General features: G+C 38.5%; 1 protein-coding gene across 13 annotated transcripts in view; it reads right to left on the bottom strand.

The window, feature by feature from the left end:
• The window catches only part of CADPS (calcium dependent secretion activator), a 571,423-nt gene that overhangs the window by 324,194 nt on the left and 224,953 nt on the right, over positions 1-22,276 (bottom strand). For all 13 annotated transcript variants that reach the window (XM_060202988.1, XM_060202982.1, XM_060202989.1 and 10 more), the window contains exons 4-5: positions 19,357-19,437; positions 2,301-2,534 (exon numbers count right to left, since the gene is read on the bottom strand). In XM_060202988.1, coding sequence (XP_060058971.1) covers positions 2,301-2,534; positions 19,357-19,437 — 315 coding nt within the window. The remainder of the gene's footprint in view (positions 1-2,300; positions 2,535-19,356; positions 19,438-22,276) is intronic.

The raw sequence follows: 22,276 nt of genomic DNA, 5'->3' as shown, positions 1-22,276 counted from the left end.
AAGCCAGTCCTTGTGCTTTGCGCCACCTGCGCTTAACCTGCTATGCTACAACCTGACTCCCACACCTACTGCTTTTCAACAACACATGTCCCCTGCCCAAGGTTATGCCTCTTGGCATTGCAGATTTCAGTTCAATTGCTGCAATTAACAGGTTTCTGATGTTCTTTTCAATCATGAAACTGTGTAATTGCAATATATATATATATATGCCTTGTATCAACTTCAAATTTCAAGCCCAGCCTATCCTGATGACAGTCCTTTCTTTCCCTCCACTTTCTGGGTCTCTCCAAATACATTCACAAATAAGAGGTGCAATAAGTTTTGCTAACAGTTTTAATTTGATGTGTTATTTAGTGTTCTATTAATAAATGAAAAGTGTTTGGGAACCTTAGGGCACTCCATTCTACACTTTCACTTATAAGTTAAAGCTTGTTTAAATCATGTGCATATAGGAATATGGTTGGGGACTCACCAATATCTATCTTTCAGATAATCTTATGTATAATATTTAATACTGATGAAGAGTTAGAGAATCATAGACTTAAAAGCTCTATGAAAATCAATAATTTGCTTTCCCCCTCTTTTCAATAGGAAGATAAGAGGCAGTAGGGAATACATTGTCACCTTTAATTGGCAATAACCAAATTCAAAGACACCTAAGAAGAAACACTCAGTAGCTCAGGTGGCAGTATTTTTAAAAAGGAAAGTTTCTGTGAAATTACACTGATGATTATTTTCACACACACATTGCTCTGTATTTAATTAAATACTATCTCTTATGATAGCAAAATACGTGCTGAAAACACTGTAATGTCACTACTTTGATCTGAACTGTGTACACTAAAACAAATTATCTATAGTTAATTGACAGCAAGCCTTAATGATGTTCTAGAAAACTAATTTAGTCTTTATAAACCCTAGTTAAATCTGAAATTGATTTATTTCTTGGTCTCCCTAAACGTAGGGTCATCATAAAATTCTTGGGGGGCTTTGGTTGTAATAATTTAGGAGTCAGTTTTAAACTTTGGAATATAGGAAAAATATCTGGGTGGCTCCTTAGGATGTACATTGCAGGGCTTCATTCTGCCTAGCTATTCCTAAATACTTTATCAAGGTATATATTACATATTATATAATTAATCTATTCTAGTATAACTCTGCTGGAATTTCAGTAAACTTATTAAGTTGTGTGACCTTCAACAAATTCATTTTGGAATATTCTAATCATTTCAGTACATTCTTTAACATCTATTTTCACCTCCTGTTCTCAGAAACATGAGTCTACTCTCTGTTTCTAGGAATTTTACTTTTTAGGACATTTCTTATCAATAAAAAAATGTGAGGTTTTTTTTTGTGTGTCTGACTTTTTCACTGAACATAGTGCTTAGTGAAGTGTTTAGAGGCTCATCTCATTCAAACATATATCAGTAGCTTATATCTTTTGATTACTCAGTAGTATTTCACTTTCTGGGTGAATTATATTTTGTCTCTCCATTCACCAGTTGTTAGACATTTAATACGTTTTCTACTTGGAGTGATTATGAATAATACTCTATAATATCTGTGTTTGTGAAACATGCAAATTCATTTTATTTGGGCATATATCTTTCAGTCAAGTTGTGTGGACACACAGCTGCTTTAACTTTTTGAGAAATGACCACATTATTTTCTAAAGTGGCTGCCCCAGTTTATATTTCCACTGTCTTGAGCTTAGCGTCAATGGGTCTGCACAGTGGACCAGCTCCCCAGGAAATTCTGATGTAACTGAAGTAGTTTTACTTCATAGTTTATCTATATGAAAAAACAAACACCTGAATACAAATTACAGTGCCCATTTATTGATATATCAATACTACTGCCATTACTCTGGCCCTTGTGGGTTTTTTCTTTGTGTTGCAATAAACTAAAAAGGCTCCTCTTGAGTAACTGGCTCTTATTCATGTAGCCAACAGGAGTAAGGATGGGAAAGAAAGCATATAATTCACCATGACATGATGCTAGGTTGCTTCTTTCCTGATTGTAACTCGGGGTGTCAATATTTTAAACTTTCTAAATTTAAGGACATTACAAAATGCTTGAGTACCACTTCAGGACAGGAAAGTAATGAAAGATTAAATTTAGAAGGAAAAGTATAGCCTCCTGGAGAGGGGGAAACACTTACTGATTAACTGACCTATACTTAGCATGCTGTTATTTTAATAACTGCTCCTGGGGTGCAAGGAGAAAAACAAGCTGATTGGGATGCACCTAATCACCCAGGCCCTGTTTGCTGTGCCAGGAAACTGAGGAGAGCTTTTTACCTCCAAGGAGAAAGACAGCACGACGTCTGACTTAGAGAGCTGGTTCTCACTCTCCTCGCCCATGTCAATGATGGAAGCATTGTGGCTGCGTTTGAGTTTCTGAAGCTTGAATTCACCACCTTTGGAGACTGGCATGCTCTCCAAGTTAGCCATGAGCAGATTGACAGACGACTTCAGCTCCTCAATGTACATGTTTTCCATCTCTTTGGACACAAACTTGGGAAATTTTCGTTCCTTGCAAAGAAAAAGAAAAAATATGATCAGGAGAGTAAACAGAACTGTTTTGAGCCCAGAGTTATGACAGTATCTATGCTAGGGGAATTTTCCAGGCATTTTGACAGTGTTGCAGAAACATGTTCACTTTGGATGAGTAGACATCTGCCTGCATTCCAGTTATTTAAATCTCTAACAGGTAAGAAGTACATACATAAACATATAATAACACAAAGTCATGTGCTTTATTATAGTTCTATTTTTCCTCAGCATTCTCTGGTAAATTTGATTTGTAGAAAGACACATGGGATAATATTTTTCAAATCTGTTTTCATTTTAAGTTTTTAGCAAAATCCAAGTAGTTGTTTTTAAAATTATAGAAACAAAAAAGACAGTATATTTCTGGATCTATAGACATTTTCTTACACAAATAATTCAAAAGGGGTTCATTTGAGATGGCTATGTTTTTAAGAAAAAACAGTTATATTTTCAAGAAAATTAAAAAAAATTAAAGTGATGAAAACATGACTAAAATTTTTTTAGAAAAGAAGATAAAGCAACTCAGTACCAGAATTGACTTCTTTTTCTTTTCTTTTCTTGTTCATACATTGGGACTATACAGGAAAATATTTTGGCCTGATATTTATTTCTTCATGCTTTTAAGTTGTCTAGGCACCATGGGTAGGCTTGAAGTTGAACACATGCTCAAAGAATTATTTTCCACTTAAAATATAAATATTCCCTTCATAGTCCTGTTTGATATCTATCTAGCAGGGAGAAAAACAAGGCAGATTTCTTTTTTTTTTCTTTTTCACCAGAGCAGCTCTGGTTTATCTTGGTGCTCAGCTTGAACCTGGGACTTCAGAGCCTCAGGCATGAGAGTCTCTTTGCATAACCATTATGCTATCCACCCCTACTCTCTTTCTTTTTTTGCATATAGACAAAAGAGAGGGCTGGGAAGTGGCACACCCAGTTAAGTGCACATATTACCATGTGTAAGGACCTAGGCTCCCCACCTGTAAGGAGGATGCTTCACAAGTGGTGAAACAGGTCTGCAGATGTCTCTTTCTCTCTCTTCCCCTCTACCTTCCCCATCTCTCTCAATTTGTCTATATACTATCCAATTAAATAGTAAGGGAAAAAAGCCTCTGGGAGCAATAGATTCATTGTGCAGGCACCAAGCACCAGCTATAACATTGTTGACAACTAAATAAACCGAGGTGTGGGGTGGAGGGGATGGGGGCAGATATCAAACATAAAGCACTGAAGCTCCCTTTAGTACTTGAGGCCAGGCTTTAACCTAGGTTGTACACATAGAAAAGCAGTACACAATTCAAGTGAGCTATTTCAATGTCCCAGCTTGGTTCTTTTCTTTCTTTCTATTTTTTACACCAGCTTCAATGACAGGTCATAGTGCCTGGATCTCCAGTTTCCATTAGCAGTTTTTTTCCTTTTCCTTTTCCTTTTTTTTTAAAATTGTGATAGAAGGTGAAAAGACAGGCAGAGGCACAGAGAAAAAGACACCTATATCCCTGTTCCACCACTCATGAAGATGCTCCCCTGTAGGTGAGGACCATGAACCTGAAAATGTGTTCTTTATTGAGTGAGCCACTATTATTCCCTTCCCCCCTCCAGTTTGAGTTCTTTCTGCAAGTGGTAGAAAAATCTAACTTAAACTGTTTGAACATTGAAAGGGATATATGGCTTGAGAATGTTGTGGGGGTGGTGTTAGTTTCAGGCAGTTTCAGGATGCTATTGAGAAGTCCTTAACTAAATTTTTCCTCCAAATCTTGGTTTGTTTCCATATTTTGTCTGACTTCTCTTAATGTCACAAATACTTGCCAAAGATCTCTACCTTACAATATCACAACATGCTGTCTAAAAGAAGAGTGTCTCCACTTATAATGCTGATGGAAGATGGACAGGTGTCCAAACCAGAATTCTCCCCTAAAGTCTAATTTATGTTCTCAAGCCAATTTTTATGGCTAGTGATATGCTATCTTAAATGGCTTAAGCATGAGTTATATCCTTTGTAAATTCCACCTAATTCACATGGAACATGATTTGTATTGCCAATTCTGATGTCAAGGAATATATGATGTCTAATACATGGGAACCTGACACAAAGTTAGTGACCACCATTCATCAAGTGGATTTAACCTCTCAAGCAATAGTGATGAAGTGAAATAGTAAGATCAGACAGAATTATGGTAAATACATCCTGGAGCTCTGCTTCCCCAGAGCCCTTCCCCACTAGGGAATGAGAGAGACAGGCTGGGAGTATGGATTGACCTGTCAATGTCCATGTTCAGCAGGGAAGCAACTACAGAAGCCAGACCTTCAATGACCTTGGGTCCATACTCCCAGAGGGTTAAAGAATAGGAAAGCTATCAGGGAAGGGGAAGGGACACAGAGCTCTGGTGGCAGGAATTGTGTGGAGTTGTACCCCTCTTATCCTGTGGTTTAGTCAATGTTTCCTTTTTATAAATAAAAAATTAAAAAAAATAGAATTATGGTAAATAGTCATATTGCACCAGAATTATTGTAAATAGTCATATTGAACCAAAACAGAATAAATACTTGACAAAGAAAAAGAGGTAGATGGCAGTCAGGCAGTAGCGCAGTGGGTTAAGCACAGGTGGCTCAAAGTGCAAGGACTAGCGAAATATTCCCAGTTCAAGCCCCGGCTCCCCACCTGCAGGGGAGTCACTTCACAGGCAGTGAAGCAGGTCTGCAGGTGTCTGTCTTTCTCTCCCCCCTCTATTTTCCCCTTCTCTCTCCATTTTTCTCTGTCCTATCCAACAACAACAACATCAATAACTACAACAAAACAAGGACAACAAAAGAGAATAAATAAATAAATATTTAAAAAATTAAAGAAAAAGAGGTAGAGTGATATTGAGAGAATGGGAAAGAGAGAAAGAAAAGGGGAACAGGAAGGAGTAGAAGAATGAAGGGAAAGGAGAAGGTCCTCTAGAGTAAAAGAAGCTCTAATTGGGTTTTCTAATTTCCAGAAAGTCTACTTATTCCTTTGGGATTTTGGTTCTTAGAGATTCTTTTGTATACATTTCAATAATTTCTCCTATCCACTATTTAGGGAGAAGGGTATTCCCTTCTGGAAACATGAACCTTTCTGAAATTAACATAGTGAAATTTGGTGATGCCTTTGTGCTATGTCATTCTCCCTTGTACTTGAATTTGCCAAAATTGTTCTTTTCCCCCTGCCAACCCCCCTTATATAACTCTCAGTCAATCAGTAACAAGAGGCACAATGACTCCTTTATATCCCTGAGGTATTCTTGGTCTCTCCTACAAAGTTGCCACTAAGTGTCCAATACAAGTGAATACTACGCATATACTTGTCAAGATGCTCAGATTGAATATCAATAAAGCTTAAATTCAGCTATGTAAAGGAGGTGAAAGGATGAAAATTAAATTATGAAAGAATAAGAGATTGTGCTTTGCAGATAAGTTTGCAGTGATGAAATTTGCCCAGCAATTTTGGAGAACCTATTCCTTATGAAATGTCTTGGCAGGTTAGGTTTAATCCATAGCAGGGTGATTTCCAAACACATTGTGTGCAAGTGTGTGAAGAGAAACAGGACATATTCCTCTGAGAAGAGATGGTAGTTTGATGAACACAATAGGAGCTAGTAATAGTATAATGCAAGAGTCTAATTTCTCTAAAACACTTGCATATTCTTTCTTCCTTCCTTTTTATTTTTTTTTCAGTTTCCACCAGGGTTGCTGTGGTTTAGTGCCAGCAGTAGGAATCTATTGCTCCTGGCGGCCATTTTTTCCTTTCTGATTTTTACTAGATAGGAGAGAGAGAGAGAGAGGGAGAGAGGGAGAGGGAAACTGAGAGGGGATAGGGACAGACAGAGGGAGAGAAAGACACCTGCAGAACTGTTTTACTGCTAGTGAAATGGACCCCCTACAGATGGGGAGCAGGGCTTGAACCTGGGTCCTTACACATGGCAAATATGCTTATTCAGGTGCATCAATACCTAGCCCCTTGCATATTTTCTCTCTTTCTTTTTGTCACTAGGGTTATGACTGGAGCTCAGTTCTAGCACTATGAATCAACTATACCTGGTAGCCATTTTCTTTTTTTCTGTTTCCTTTTTCTTTCTATTTCATATGACAGGGGCTCATACCTGGTCCTTAGGCATGATAATGTATGTGTTCAACTGGATGCATCACTGTCTGGCTCCCTTGATTTTTCTTATTTTTGGAGTCAGTTGGGATCATTATAAGCCTGACAGTGTGGGTATTTTTTATGAGGAAGGCAATAGAGATGTGAGGATACATCTTTTAGAAAACATTGACTCCCACCAACTGTGTGCTTAGCACAGTGTCAAGCATGATCCCCTGGCAGAAGAGATCATGATGGAAGGAACCTGGACTCTTCTAGAGTTTTCAGTTAGTGGGGAAAGATCATTAAGGAAGCATTAAATTAGATGCTGCAGTGAAAGATGTGAACTCTTCCTGACAGGTTCAGGGGTGGCTTTCCAGAAAAGGCAACCTTTGAGTTGAGAATGTGACTAGTGAGGGAGAAGCTGTCACCACATGGAACTGGGTGAGCTAACTCATCTGCTCTGTTCACCCTTTCCACAGAAAATATCAGATGTAAGCATGCAATTCAAGAAAGTCTCTACAACTGAATACAGTAACAAAACACTTTACATCCTTTCAACATGGCATAATGTTAGAGGAAAGAGGGGAAACGAAGAAGGTGAACTCATGGTTGAAGACTGTTACCAACACTTTGTTAAAGGGCAAACTGCAGCAAAGATTACATCATAACAGCCTGCAGGTCTTTCTTTTTCCTCATAGTGGGATCTCACATGACATTCTTGAGAAATCAAGGTAAGTGGTATATCTGATTTTTATTGGCAGTGGCTGGCCCTTTAGTTGTCAAGGAGATGCAGAGAAAAGACCATCTTGTCTGTGAAGTGGGTTCTTTCCAGTGAATCAGATTTAAGAGACCTTATGATTCATCAAGAGTGAATCTGTTTTGTTATGCCCATCTTTACGACTTTTTAAGACCTTTTCATTCTGCAGACTTGGAATTAAAAAAAAAAGGTCTGGTTACTGACAAAAGCACACTGGTCAAGAATTATCATCCACTAAATTTGACACATCAGAATATCGGAAAAACCCAAAGAGTGATTGCTCCTCCCCAAGCATGAACAGTTCCAAATAACATCATAAAAAGAGTCTCATGAAATTGAAATCTGCAAGGGAAAACAAGGCCATCCTCCCTCCAACTCCCCACCCCAAGAAGAAGTAGCATCCTGTCAATCTAGGCTGATGTTCAGGAAGCACACAGCAGCAGAACCATTACAAGCACATTTTAAAACTGAAGTTCTGCCAAAATGAGGAAAATGGAACTGGCCAACCTCAATCACTACTTTCTCGAGCATGAAAGTTAATTAGCCTTGACAAAAGGATTGTTTATCCATATTGCTTTATAAAAGAGATTCGATACAACCAGATGAATTCTTGTAAAGAGAATATCTGGCAGCTATTTATTTTTGTTGGGGGCTGGTGCCATTTCTCAGTGGGAGTGGCCTCCCCAGAACAACTCCCTCTAGGGTTATTTATGCTCAACCACACGGAGGGATTTTTAGAACATCTGAGAAAAAAATAAGATTTCAAAAGTGCTAACAGCTGTCAGCAATATCTTTTTTCTGTATTTGTATTTTTATTCATAGAAGAAGTTTTTTTTTTTAATAACTGTACCCCATGAGAGAAGGTCTTGGGACACCTAAGGGCTCAGATGATATACACTGGTGGATGATCAAACAAAAGCATGTGGCAGAAGGACATGGGAGCTCACTGACAACTGTTGAGGCCATCTGATTCAGTCTCTGTAAGACCTCTGGAATCCTACCATGTGTCAGGTGACAGAAACCTAGAGACAAGAGAGTCTGTGAAGAGGTAATAGTATGTGGGAGCAAGCTAGACACTTGAGATTAACAGAGGCATACACAGAATATAAAGGCAAACCAGGAAACATTATCCAAGTGACATTATTGAAAAAGACTTGACTTTGTTGTTTTAAATTTTTAAAAAGATTTTATTTATTTATTAATGAGAAACATAAGAGGAGAGAGAGAACCAGACATCACTCTGGTACATGTGCTGCCAGGGATTGAATTTGGTACTTCATGCTTGAGAGTCCAATGCCTTATCCACTGTGCCATCTCCCCGACCACGAAAAAGACTTGACTCTGTATTCTGTCTGCCACTTATAATGTGTGTGCTCAATTAGGTACGCCACTACCTAGCCTGCCTGCCACTCATAAGCTCTGTGACTTTAGGCAGGTTTTTCTGTCTTAACTTTAGCTTCCACATTTGAAATGGGGATGATATTTCTCAAAGAGCTACATGTGAAGTGTAAGAAATAACAAAATAACAAAATAAATAAATAAAACTTCTGGCTAATATATAAATATTGACTATAATATATATATTCTGTACATACATGAAGATATATACATATCTATGCTCTAACATCTAAATACAGTTCTACATATGTTTACCTTTTTCATAAACACATGCATGCACACACATGCCTTACCACACAATTACCATAACTGCTACCACCCATGAATTATGATGGCAATTATAGGACAGATCATGATGTTAGTTGACATTTAATGAGTGTCAACTGTGTAATGGGCATGAAGCTAAGCACTTTATATTCTTTACCTCATTTAATCCAACAAGTCTGAGTCTAGTGCGGCTATTCATTCCAATTTTGGGAGGAAAATGAGGCATACAAGTGAAATCAATAATTAGCAGAATTGAGTTAGAAACAGTGAATCCATTCTTTTATTATCATGTGATAGGACTAATTTATATGAGTCTGAAGGGTAATAAAGACAAGGTGTGCCCTGTGAAGGTCGTTCAGTCTGGTGGGCCCTCTCTGCATTACCTCATTTCTCCCTGCTCAGGAGAGGGCTGATGAAAGTGCAGGAGGTAGTTGAGGAGGTGGGAAAGTTAAATCAGAGAAAGTTTTGATAGCACTTTGCTAAAACCAGTATCATAGGTCTTTTTCGAGTAGAGGTATTACACTTTCTTCTATTGACTTCTTTATTTTTTATTTTATTTACTTATTCTTTTTGCCTCCAGGTTATTGCTGGGGTTCTGTGTCTGCACTATGAATCCACTGCTCCTGGAGGACATTTTTTTCCCCCTATGTTGTCCTTGTTCATCATTGCTGTTATTATTGTTGGATTGCTGTCATTGTTGTTGGATAGGACAAAAAGTAAGTGAGAGAGGGGAAGACAGAGAGGAGGAGAGAAAGATGGACACCTGCAGACCTGCTTCATAGCTTATATTGTGAAGCAACACCCCTGCAGGTGGGAAGCCAGGATCTCAAGCCTGGATCCTTATGCCTGACCTTAAGCTTTGTACCATGTGTGCTTAACCCACTGTGCTACCGCCCAGCCCCCTGACATCTTTAATCTAACCTATCTTTAGGTGTATTGGTTTTACTGCCTTATTTATTTGTTTGTTTGGTGGTGATGGTGCTAAAAATCTACATATGTGAAAATCTCACATACATATATATCAGTTGAGAGTGCAACAGATGAACCTCAGCCAGGTAAAGCTGCCCACGTAATCCTAGTATACTCTGTGCCAGTTGAGTATATTTTAATGAACTTGATAGAAACACCTTCACTTGAAAGAACTCAGTGGGTCTCCTTGGTATATAGAGTGTCAAATTTCTTAGAATTCAGAGTTCTTTAAACTTTTGCTTGAACTCAGTTCTTGCTACCAAAGACCTAAGAGTCAGAGAGATAGTCAACACACATTTTCAGGCAAAAACTAATCAAACTCCTATAGCTTTCCTGGACATTGGGCTACTTCAGGACTAAAGGGGCATGTCAGCCACATTTTTCCTTTGTAAACTGTGCATGTGTGTGTGTGTGTGGGGGGGGGGTTGGGGGTGCTTTCCATTCTTTTAGGAGAAACTGAATTTGCTTATCTGACTTAAAAGTGTACAGAATAGATCTTTTCCAACCTGGAAATACTTGGACATTACTTCTCTCTCTCTCTCTCTCCCTCCCTCCCTTAAATTAAAAAAAAAAATTTTTTTAACATTTATTTCCTTTTGTTGCCTTTGTTGTTTTATTGTTGTAGTTATTGTTATTGATGTAGTCGTTGTTGGAAAGGACAGCAAAAAATGGAGAGAGGAGAGGAAGACAGAGTGGGAGAGAAAGACACCAGCAGACTTGCTTCACTGCTTGTGAAGCGACCCCCCTGCAGGTGAGGAGTGGGGGGGGAGGCTTGAACTGGATCCTTACACCTATCCTTGCGCTTCGTGCCACGTGCTCTTAACCTGCTGCGCTACCACCCGATTCCCCTCCCTTAAATTTTATTACTGACTTTATTAGTATAAATATTGATTTACAAAATTATAATATAACAGGTATAATTCTGCACCATTCCCACCACCAACAGAATTCTGTATCCCTGTTCCCTCCATTGGAAACTATAGCAGTTTTCCCAAGGTCACAGATATGGGTTAACTATTATTTCCATAAACTAACTGTCTATATTTATATATTTTCCCCATTTTTTCTATAGTCTTACCTTCTCTTCCTTTTTAAGTCATACCTACACCTATTACTACTTCTGAATGTTCTTCCCTTTTTTTCTCTTCTCTCTCTGGGTCCTTATGGAGTTGGAGTTCAGAGTCTGCTTGTTATCTTCCCCTATCATTTACCCCTCTGGGAGTATGGGCCAAAATTCTTTATGAAGTCAGAAGATGGGAGTTCTGGTTTCTGTAATTACTTCTTTGCTGGACATGGGCTTTGATAGATTGATTCATATCTTCAGGCTGTTTCTATGTTTCCCTAGTGGGGTAGGGCTCAGGAGAGGTGAGGTTCCAGGACACACTGGTGAAATTGTCTGCCTAGGGAAGTCAGGATGGACTCATGATAGCATCTGTAACTTGGTGGCTGAAAGGTGGTAAGAAGTAAAGACATAAATGATTAATAAACAGGAACCAAAAAGTAGGAATAGAGCAAATGAGGATAGGGATCTGAGGGTAGAAAGAAGATAGAAAATCTAATTTAGGTATGTTCCTAGGGACCCATGCTTTCGTAGTTTTAGCTTAAGCTTGATAATTAACATGGAGGTGGACAAAAATATTATCTGGGAAGATGGTGTCAGTGTTGAGAATAAGGCTGGAAATAAGGCTAGAGAATAAGGGTAGAGAGTAGCTCCCGATCTTGAAGAAAATATATGAATAAAATCAACTGTTTCCTCCATCAACTTGACCCAGGGCTGATGTTATTTATATTTAGCACAGAAGACTGTGTAACCTCTGAGTCCCCTTCAGTTGGAGCTAGCAGTTCATGGTCCCAGCTGGGAACATTCTAGGCTGCATTCATTTCAGGAACAGTCTTCCTCTAGAGACAGACATTACTTTTCCTAGGGAGATATAGTCTCATGATATTTGGAACAGGGTCAAGGTACATAGAGATAATATGTTTTGCATAGGACAGGGTCAAATGGCAACTGCACATTTAAAGGATAGCTTTAAGAGCTGTTGTTACATTTCCAGACATCTTCCACTAACACTGCTAAAGTGGCAATATTTGTCTTATATAATTAGATGAAGAATTTTACCCCAAATCATAGCTAGAAGAACTAACAAATATCACGGCAGCACTAATGCCACAATCTTCCTTTTTAAGCTCCAATGTCAACTTCTGATCACACAATTTCAATAACTCAGACTTAATTCCTGGGTGAAATTTGAGGACACTTTAATATCAACATGAGAGGATTTGGGAAAATGTTTGAACAGGGATTAGAAAGTCTTTTCTACCAGACTTTTAAAAAAGCATTCAGACTGCTTCTTGGAACTTTAAAGGGAGCTGCAAGCTTGATGTTTGAACTGAGGGTTTTGCATGGTCTCTGTCTGATGATACTGGTGTGACTGAACTGGCAGAATGCATTACAGCATGTGGAAAGAGGATATCTGCCTTTAGTTGACACCTTCCACTCTTAGGAACAGAGGACAGACATATGCCTGTCAGTGGCAGTATCTGATGGGCAGAATCACCAGGGGTCAGGGAAATCCCTGTAGAGTGGATTCAGAATTTCAGAAATCAGTTCTGCCTGGTGCTCTTCTTTAATTTAGACTTCTGGATAGGCCAAGGGAGTGTAATAACAGCTGTTCATAGAAGGAAAAAGAAAGTTATCTGAAGGGTCAGTCATGAAAAGAAAGGCCAATAGGAGACCCAGTATGTGACAACTTCCCTTTGGTCACTTTATTACTCACAAGAAATAATATAACTAGAAGCACTTCTGTTCTCCTTAGGAAAGTCAAAGTGAGATTCTGGATGAGAACTTATCACAAAGACCAGCTCATAATTAGAGATTTAGAGTTTTCACTTTTCTCATCATTCCAGTTGACATCTCTAGTGAGGGAGTAGGATTGGAGATGGAGTTAATCACTGATGATGCTTATATTATGTAGTTCTCAAACAATCCTCAAAGTAGGGGGGTATTAGAGAGCTTCCTGGTTGGCAAGCACATCCATGAACTCGTTGGAAGAGTGAAGCATGGATGTCTTTTAACTCCAGGGGATAGTAGCCTCTGCACTTGGAAATCTCCTAGACTTCTCCCAATGCATTTCTTCATCTGGTTGTTCCTGTGTATTTTTTTTAATCATATGCTTTAATTTACTGGTAAATATAAAAATCAGAGAGTTCAGGGGGTAGGTGGTGGTGCACCTGGTTAAGCACACACATTACAATATGCAAGAACCTAGGTTACAGCCTCTGGTACCTACTTGCAGGGGAAGCTTCACAAGTGGTAAAGTAGTGCTTTCAGTGTCTCTCTTTATCTTCCTCTCTGCCTTCCCTTCCCACTTGATTTCTCTTTGTCTCCATCCAATAAATAAATAAATAAGAATGATCTAAAAAGAAATGTTTAAAAATAAATAATAGAATTAATTAAAACATGTGCACTTATAACTGGGTGAGTCAATGCCAATTCCAGTGTGCAATGTTTAAACAAAAACAGAAAATTCATATTAATTGGAGAGCACTCCGTTTTCTCACTAGTTGCATGAGCTTGGGCACACATTTTTGACTCTTTTATATGCCTAAACTGGGGAATCTAAATCTAAATGGAAGTTAATGTGAATTTGCTTAGTTAGTGCCAGGTACATTTGATAAAGGACTGACTAACAAATGAGGTAGAGCTGAAACCTATGTGAAAGGCATGTTGGACCTTGCATTGGGGTGATAGGATAAATGAAAGTCTGTATTTGGAAAGACATATTATGATGTCAGTATGCATAGCTATCAAAATTTTAGATATGAGGGAAGAAAGATTAGTCAAAACGTTAAAGCACCATATTTGCATTCAGAGGTCCTAGGTTCAATTCCTGGCACCACTATAAGCCAGAGCTTAGTAAACCTCTGATCTATTTTCTCTTTCCCCATTCTCTTGCAAACATAACCAAATATATTTTTAAAAAGTGAATGTAGATTTTAGTTACTGAGAGCTCTTGGCCAAATCCTCTATTGTCTCTGCTTCAGCTTCCTCTGTGAAATGGATATAGTGACAACATTTTCCACAGAAGTTGTTGGAGAGCCAGACAGGTTATCTAAAATATAATACTTAGAATCTGATACATAGTGATATATAAGTGATAAAAACTACTTTCTGGCACATGTTAGGTGACCTCCTAGTTAATAATGATTCATATTAATATTAATTAATAATATTAATAATAATGCACACACATTACCCACAGCCCTACCTTTTAGGCATCAATTTCACCTTCACTGATTTATCTCTAGCATGTTTAATGAGACCTTCCTAAAGACTCTAAAAGTTGACCTTTTGGGAGCCAGGTGGTAGCGCAGTGGGTTAAAGACATGTGGCGCAAAGTGCAAGAACTGGCTTAAGGATCCTGGTTTGAGCCCCCAGCTCCCCACCTGCAGGGGAGTCGCTTTAGCAGGGGAGTCGCTTTATCTGCAAATGCCTATCTTTCTCTCCCCCTCCCTGTCTTCCCCTCCTCTCTCCATTTCTCTCTGTCCTATCCAACAACAACGACATCAATAATAACTACAACAATAAAACAACAAGGGCAACAAAAGGGAATAAATAAATAAATATATATTTTAAAGTTGACCTTTCAAACAAGTTGTGATAATCAGAGGCTTGACTTCTGAAAGTGGGAGCAAGACAGGGGTAGCATGAAAAGAGAAGGAAAGGGATTAATAAGTGTTTGAGAGGGAGAATGACTGGAGAATGATTTCCTATTTGCTAATACTGGAAACATGTAGTACTGTGGTGCAGCTGTGTTGCCCAGCTGAGAAACAAGGAGGAAAAATCCTGACCATTTGGTGGCCCCTGGTTGTAGTGCCTTCCTAGGCTTTGGCTGTACGTGCCCATGGGCCCTGTGAGATGCTCTTTAATCCACAGAATCAATCACTTTAAATCATAAATTTCTTTGAATTGGTGCCTTTTATTTGCAGTAAAAAGAACTCTGCCCATCTTTTTAATTCAGAGAACAGAGTGCATTATGTATGATGGATGACATCTATATCCAGGAATTTCTATTTATGATATTTACAGGAGCTGTTGTTCAGCCATATGGGTTGAAATGCACACCCGCACTAAAATTCACTGTGAAGTCGGAAATAAAAAAATCAGGGCATGCTAAAAGAAGACAAGCAGAGGTGCTTTGTCTCAGTATCGCTTCATGAATTAACCACTAACTGATATGTTGATGTTTTATTTTATTTTTTTTAGCAGATGAAATATTTCTCAGCTTTCCTCAGTATTCGCCAGCTCAGGCAAAGGGAAAACTTATTTTGCTTAGAATTCAACTAAATGGAAATAAAAGTAGCTCTACAGCTAAAACTCAAAAATAAGTGGACCCAGGTACTTGAATATCGGGAAGATCTCAACAAAATTCTTGTCTCTGTTTATCTCAGTATGCTTCCTGCACTCTTTCACTTTCTTTTCTTTACATGGAATAATTGAAAGTAGTTACAAGCACCTTTCTAACATAAGATGAAACAGATCTGGGACTTGGCCCACAGTCCACAGATCCTGGGAAAGGGAGTTACTGGTCTTATTTACATCAGACATTCATTTAAAGGGCAAATGCTTGTGATCTGGGAAGGTTGGGACTTTGATTGGTTCCTCTCCAGGGAAAAGCTCAATTTCAGGGCCAAACTAGCTGTGGAAAGTGGGCCATTGACATGAATGGACACTGCAGAAGAGATGAGTCAATGTTTAGGAGAATAGGAGCAGAGAGTCTCACAGAAGCCCTCAATATACTGAATGTCGGTGGACTCTCCCTATATATTAAAATTATTCTCCCTTTTCTGTAAATGTTTTCTCAGGTTCATTTTAATTGCTCATCTCATAGTCTAAGTTGTTAACAACAGTCTACAATGGTATCAGAATATCTACTCATGTGGGCAAAGGGAGATAATTCTTTTATATACTATTCAGAGATAAGCACCTTGATTCACTGTAATCCACTTGCCTACCCATGATGTTTTAGTAGTTCATTCTTGTTCCTTCCTTCCTTCAGTTAGAGACAGAGAGAAATTAAGAGGGAAGGGAGAGCTAGAGATGAATATAAGAAGAGAGCCAGTTGTGGCACTGCTTTACCACACCTGAATCTTTCCCCCTGCAGGTGGGGACCAGGGGCTTGGACTTAGGTCCATGCATATGGTAGTATGTGTACTCTATCAGGTGCACCACTGTATGCCTCCCTTCCCATGCCCCTGCCTGGCTCCATGATGTTTTAAGAACTGAAAGTCTACAAACTAGTTTCTTAAATTATTGTGTTAAGGTGAAAAATAAAATAAAGTTACTATTATTCATTAAATGGGATGAATACTTACTAGGGATATTAAAGTTGCTTACAAGCAGAAAATAGAGCAAGTGAGCTCCTTTTTCTGAATAATTTGCTGAGGAGACCCTTTTTATAAAAAAGCAAACTCTAAAATTTTATTGATGTTACTCTGACATTAAGGCAGTTTTTCAAACACAAGATTTTTTTTTTATACTACCTGCAGCCAAACTTATAATTTTGAGGTGCCAGAATAGCTTGGCTACGAACTTTGTAAGTGTCCAAAAACACGATGCAAAACATTTTAGTAGAACTGCTGGAGTACAAACAGGCATTTGAATTTTTCTTGGAATCTTTCTTAGGTTCCTCTTCCAATAGAATTCCTTTCCATGTGTCCAACCCTTGAGATGTTTATTTTCCATAAAGAGAACAGCTGAATGCCCTACTCTCCCTACCATTTCTCACTGCTCTCCACTTTTACATGCACACATGGATTGCGCTAAGAGTTCAGCAAGGCCTCTTAATAAGCACCTATCATGTTTATCATGGGTCTTCCCATCTGTGACATAAGGACATTCTCATTGGGCTATTTTGAGGATTGGAAGCAATGGTACATGTAAAGCATTTGGCATGTGTGAGTGAGAATATGCTAGCATTACTGCTATTAGTCATAGCACAAATCATAGAGGTCAAGGAGATAGCTTAGCTTTATAGCATAGGAATTGGTTGCCCAGGTTCCAGAGACCCCAGTTTCTACCTGACACCACCATATGTGAGAACTGAGTAGTGTGATCTGGTAAGTCTCACTCAGGTAAATAAATAAATAAATAAATAAATAAATAAATAAATACATGGTAGCATTAGCAAAAATAGTGAACAATAGCTGACCTCATAGTCACAATAGCAGGGTATAATACCAACCCTAGAATCTATTTGGATTCCAAGATGTATACACAAATAGTCCCCATTTAGTGAACTGTTAAAGACATATATAATATTTGGAATAAAAAGAGCAAAAATGGGGAGTTTTCATTCTTAACTTAAAGAATGGGTTTTAAATTGAGTTTGCAGGTTAAGTAGAAAGGCTTGCTCACATTCTGTGGTCGTGAGTAGGAATGTTCCAACCTGCCTCAATATCAGGACCCATCTTCCTCAGGTGTAGCATAGAAGTATACTGTCTAGCCTCTCTTTGGAGGACGGAACATTCTCTACCGTTGTTGATCCAAGTTGAGGACAAGGACCTATGGAGGCCCACAAAGGGGTCTATCTTGTTGTTCCTGACAGAGATAATCAGTAACAATAGAGAGAGGGATTTATTCGAGGTCTAGGCCCATCTTGTCTGTTTGGGAATTGAGGTCACATAGGCTCCTAAGCTGAATTATGGGCCCCAGATCACATCAAAAGGGTGGGGATTACAGTCAACAATATTTATATCCCTTTCCCATATTAGGGAGCTACTCTCTTCCCTGATTCAGCTTTCTGATTATTTTTCCAGCCATGATATCATCTCCCCCGACAACAACTTGGATCCACCTGCATAACAGATTTCAGGATCAGGGGAAAAAAAAAAAACTAGTATAGCCACAGGCCTTTTGGAATATAATTAAAATATGCCTACTAATTACTTACAAAATGGAGACCCCAACTCTTCATCTACACTATTTCAGCCTTTAGGTTCATGATTAGTCAACAACTTGTTTGGCTTTATATGTTAATCTCTTTTCAGCCACCAGGTTCCAGATGCTAGCATGATGCCAACCAGGCTTCTCTGGACAGACAACCCCACCAATGTTTCCTAGAGCTCTGATTCCCCAGAACTCTGCCCTACTAGGGAAAGAGAGAGGCAGGCTGGGAGTATGGATCGACCTGGCAATGCCCATGTTCAGTGGGGAAGCAATTACAGAAGACAGATAGACCTTTCACCTTTTGTATCCCACAACGACCTTGGGTCCATACTCCCAGAGGGTTAAAGAATAGGAAAGCTATCAAGGGAGGTGATGGGATACAGAGTTCTGGTGGTGGCAATTGTGTGGAGTTTTACCCCTCTTAGCCTATGGTTTTGTCAGTGTTTTCTTTTTATAAATAAAATAGAATAGCAAAGAAAAGAAAAGAAAAGAAAAGAAAAGCTTGCTCAGTAGAAAAAACAGTCATCCCAGTTGAAAACACAGTAAAAACAAAAGCCTAAGCAGGAAAGGACCTGGAGTATTCAGATGGAGATGTGGGAGATGGAACTGAGAAGGAAGGATGAGGTCTGTGAAGTAAAGACCTTGCATAACATTCTAAAGAGGATAGATTTTGCTTTATGAGCAATGGTGACTTCTCTTGCAGGGTTTTGGGATGTTTATGTATGAGTTCAAGAGTGGCAATGACACAAAGGGCAGGTGAGGGAAGAGGATGGAATAAAGGTAGGGGTACTCATTTTGAGGCCATTGTAAGATCCAAGTATTGAGTATGAGATCTAAGTTAAAGTTTTAGTTATGGTGCTTGAAACCAGACCAGATTTAGGGAAGAAGAATCAATGAACTGTATTAATTATTGAATGCAGAATATTAAATAGAGGAAGAATTGAGAATGAGTATGTAGTCGCACCCATAATAATTAGATGGAGAATATATGAAGAGTAAATCAAAGCAGGTATATGGGTAGGGAAGAAGGCAACAAGGAAGCAGATTTTGAATACTTTAAGCTTGAAATATCATATCAGTGTCCAAGCAAAAACATTTGGTAGACACTTGGAAATATGCATGTGAGGCTCAGAGCAAGGGTGAAGTTGGAATTTGTGTATGAGATTAGAGCAAAGAAAATAAGTTCTGTGGTCTGGGAATGTTGCCTTGAGAATGGAGGATAAAAGCTCAAGTCAAGGTGATTGTTTTCATCTTCCCTCTTTTAAAAAAAATTTTTTTATCTGCTTTATCTTTTGTTGTCCCTTAATAATCAGTGTGCTTCCTGGGTGGAACCTTGTTCCTAGGAAATGTCCCAAAGTTTACTTACCCTGGCTATTTGGTCTGCCATTTGGAGACGCCCATCCAACTCTCTTCTGATTTGAGCTGCTTGCTCATCTGGATTGTCCAACTGCACAAAAACACAAACATGAAGAATTTTTAGTTTAGAAGACACACACTCCAATAATAATCATGTGACTTTCCATTTTTTATTTCCCTACTGTGGGCCTCCATGGACATACCTTACTAAAGGACTCTTAGGCATCTGGTTTGAGCACTGTCTCCACAATTTCCAGAGCTGATCAGTGCTCTAGTCCCTTAGCCTTTTTCTTTTTTTCCTTTTCACAATAATGAATAAATCTTAAAACTGGAGTCATGTAATAGGCAAACCTATTTACAGTTAAATACTAAATTAAATCCTCCTAGGCAGAGCACAATGTGGTTTGCAGTCACTAAGATATTTAAATGACCTTGAACAAGAATCACTTTTGGGATGCAAGTGAGGGCACCACACAGCTCCTCTGTTCTAGTCCAACAAAGAAAGTTCTTACATGGCAAAAATATAAGAAAGGCAATGATAATATAAGTACTAGAAATATATGCAGCAATCAGACATAGAGAATCTTCATTGTGCTTACGGGACACATGTCCTGCTGCTCTCCCAGCCTCAAACCATACAAGATTAAGTCATCAATGCATCCTTCCTAGTGAGTCCTGAAATCTTCTCACACAGTATTCCAGATGGCCACCACTAGCCAGTTGGTGTTGATATCTGTTTTGAAATCTATTCTTGTCTTCCCTGATGGTCCAAGCTATAGGATCAGAATATCTAAGCATAAATAAACCTGAAAAATTCTCTACCTTCTCTAGATTCAATTCTCCCATGGAAATGAAGAGTATAGTTATGCAATCTCTATTCCTTTCCCATCCTTCTATGAACTCTATGAAAGAGATTGTAAACATTTCTGTAAAGGGCCATGCATTTAATACTACAGGATTAGAGGGCCATAAGATTGCTCTTATAGTGATGCAGATGTTTCAATGAAGTAGAAAAACATCCACTGACAATATGCAAATGAGTGAGCACAGTTTCATTTCCATAAGTTATTCAATTTTTGAGCTAACATTGATTTCCAGCATTCCAAACCCACAGGTTTTGGGTGTACTGATACATACCTTGACATTTATATCTACCATAACACAGCTGTTAGCACTAAGGCCTATTATTAGACCGACACAATTATATTTACCACAAAGTTGCAAACCATAATTGCTGACAACTTTTTGAAGTCAACTCTGGACTTTTGAGCAAGCCTAGTTCTGTCCTTCAAACTATAGTTAAGCATAATTTGTTCAGTAATTTTTTATTTTTTTTATTCACAGAGAAATTTGATAAGTAGAGAACAGTGACGTTAAATAGGATTTCTGAAAAAATGTTCTGCTAAACAACAATCTTATTATATACTCCAGAGAAAAGGATTCCAGAAAGACCCTGATAGTCAGTTAAGGTTGAGAAGTGCTGTGTTGATAAGTATAAAAATCTCAAAGATCTGCAGTAAAGAAATATGTAGACTTTGATAAGTTCAACTGTTTTTTAAATGAGGGGTTAATGAATTACAGCACATTTGTTTATACATGTGTATGGTTCCCCAGTTCTGCATAACAGGTGTCTGTTACATACTCTTATCCCCTCCCATCAAGGATCCCAAACCTCTTCTCCTTCCAGACCCGCTAATCCATTCCCTCCTCAGTATCCCTTGATTTGGTGTTGTACAAAACTTCCAGCCCAAGTTTCATTCCACATTCTCCCTTTCTAATTCTGTCTCCCAAATTCAATCTACATGTGGAGTTATCCCATATTTATACCTCTCTCCTTGACTTATTCAACCCAACACTTTTTGTTCTGTTTCCAGAAAAGATGAGGTAAAGATTGAGATTTAAGAATTTCTGTTATGATGTCTAGGTCTTTGATAGTTGGTCTTGGTTCACCAGCAGGTCATATCACAGTCTTGCCTGCCATCCTTTGTCCTATATATTTGATCCTTTGTTGCTATTGTTCTACCACAGATTACCTCATTTGGAGTTAGAGTTCCTTTATTTCTTTTCTTGTAGGAGCTCAACTATTTTTAACTTAAGCTTTTGTTTTTTATATACCATTCAGAGATCATGGCCTGGTAGGATGGCATAATGACTATCCAAATGCCTAAGGCAACAAAGGTCCCAGGTTTAATCCCCAGTACCTGGAAAACCCAAAGAGCAGTCCCATTGTTGATCAGTGATCCATCCAGTCATCAAATGCTGATGAAAATATAGCAAACAGTGTTGTTTTTAAGCTCCAAGGGACTGCTTTTACCCAATTCCCTTAGGAACTCTACTCTTATTGAGTTCCAGGTGCAAAACCACTGGGAACATTCAGAAATGACTTGCTCAAAATACATATACAAATAAAACATCTGACTGCATCATTTAAAAGCAGCAAAATGATTTGGTTAGGAGCTAAAGTTGAGAATTCTGCCTGCGGATATAGTGTTCAGAGAAGTTAAAATTGAAGGGGGTGGGTGGTGGCATACCTGGTTGAGTGAAGATGTTATAATATGCAAGGACCTAGGGTCAAGCCCCCTGTTCCCACCTGTTAGGGGAAAAGCTTTGTGAAGCAGGGCTGCAGGTGTCTCTTTGTCTCTCTCCCTCTCTGTCTCCCCTCCCCACTTTATTTCTATTTCTATCCAATAAATAAATATAAAAATGTGATACAAATAATAAAAAAATTGAAAAAAACTTTTAAGAGAATTATAACTCAGTATAACCATCCCCAACTGAGCCCCCCCAGAGGTATCTGAATTCTTCCTTTGGTTCCACTCAGTGCAACTGGAAACAACAGAGAATGGTAGCAATGAAGATGAATGGGAAAGGACTACATTAAACTTTGTTCTTTAATTGGTTAATTCACTCATTCATTTATTTATTCATTT

This window comes from Erinaceus europaeus, chromosome 12, assembly GCF_950295315.1.
Source record: "Erinaceus europaeus chromosome 12, mEriEur2.1, whole genome shotgun sequence".
Lineage (NCBI taxonomy): Eukaryota > Metazoa > Chordata > Mammalia > Eulipotyphla > Erinaceidae > Erinaceus > Erinaceus europaeus.
The sequence above is the reverse complement of the archived record's forward strand: the minus strand, read 5'-3'. Positions and strand labels throughout refer to the sequence as shown.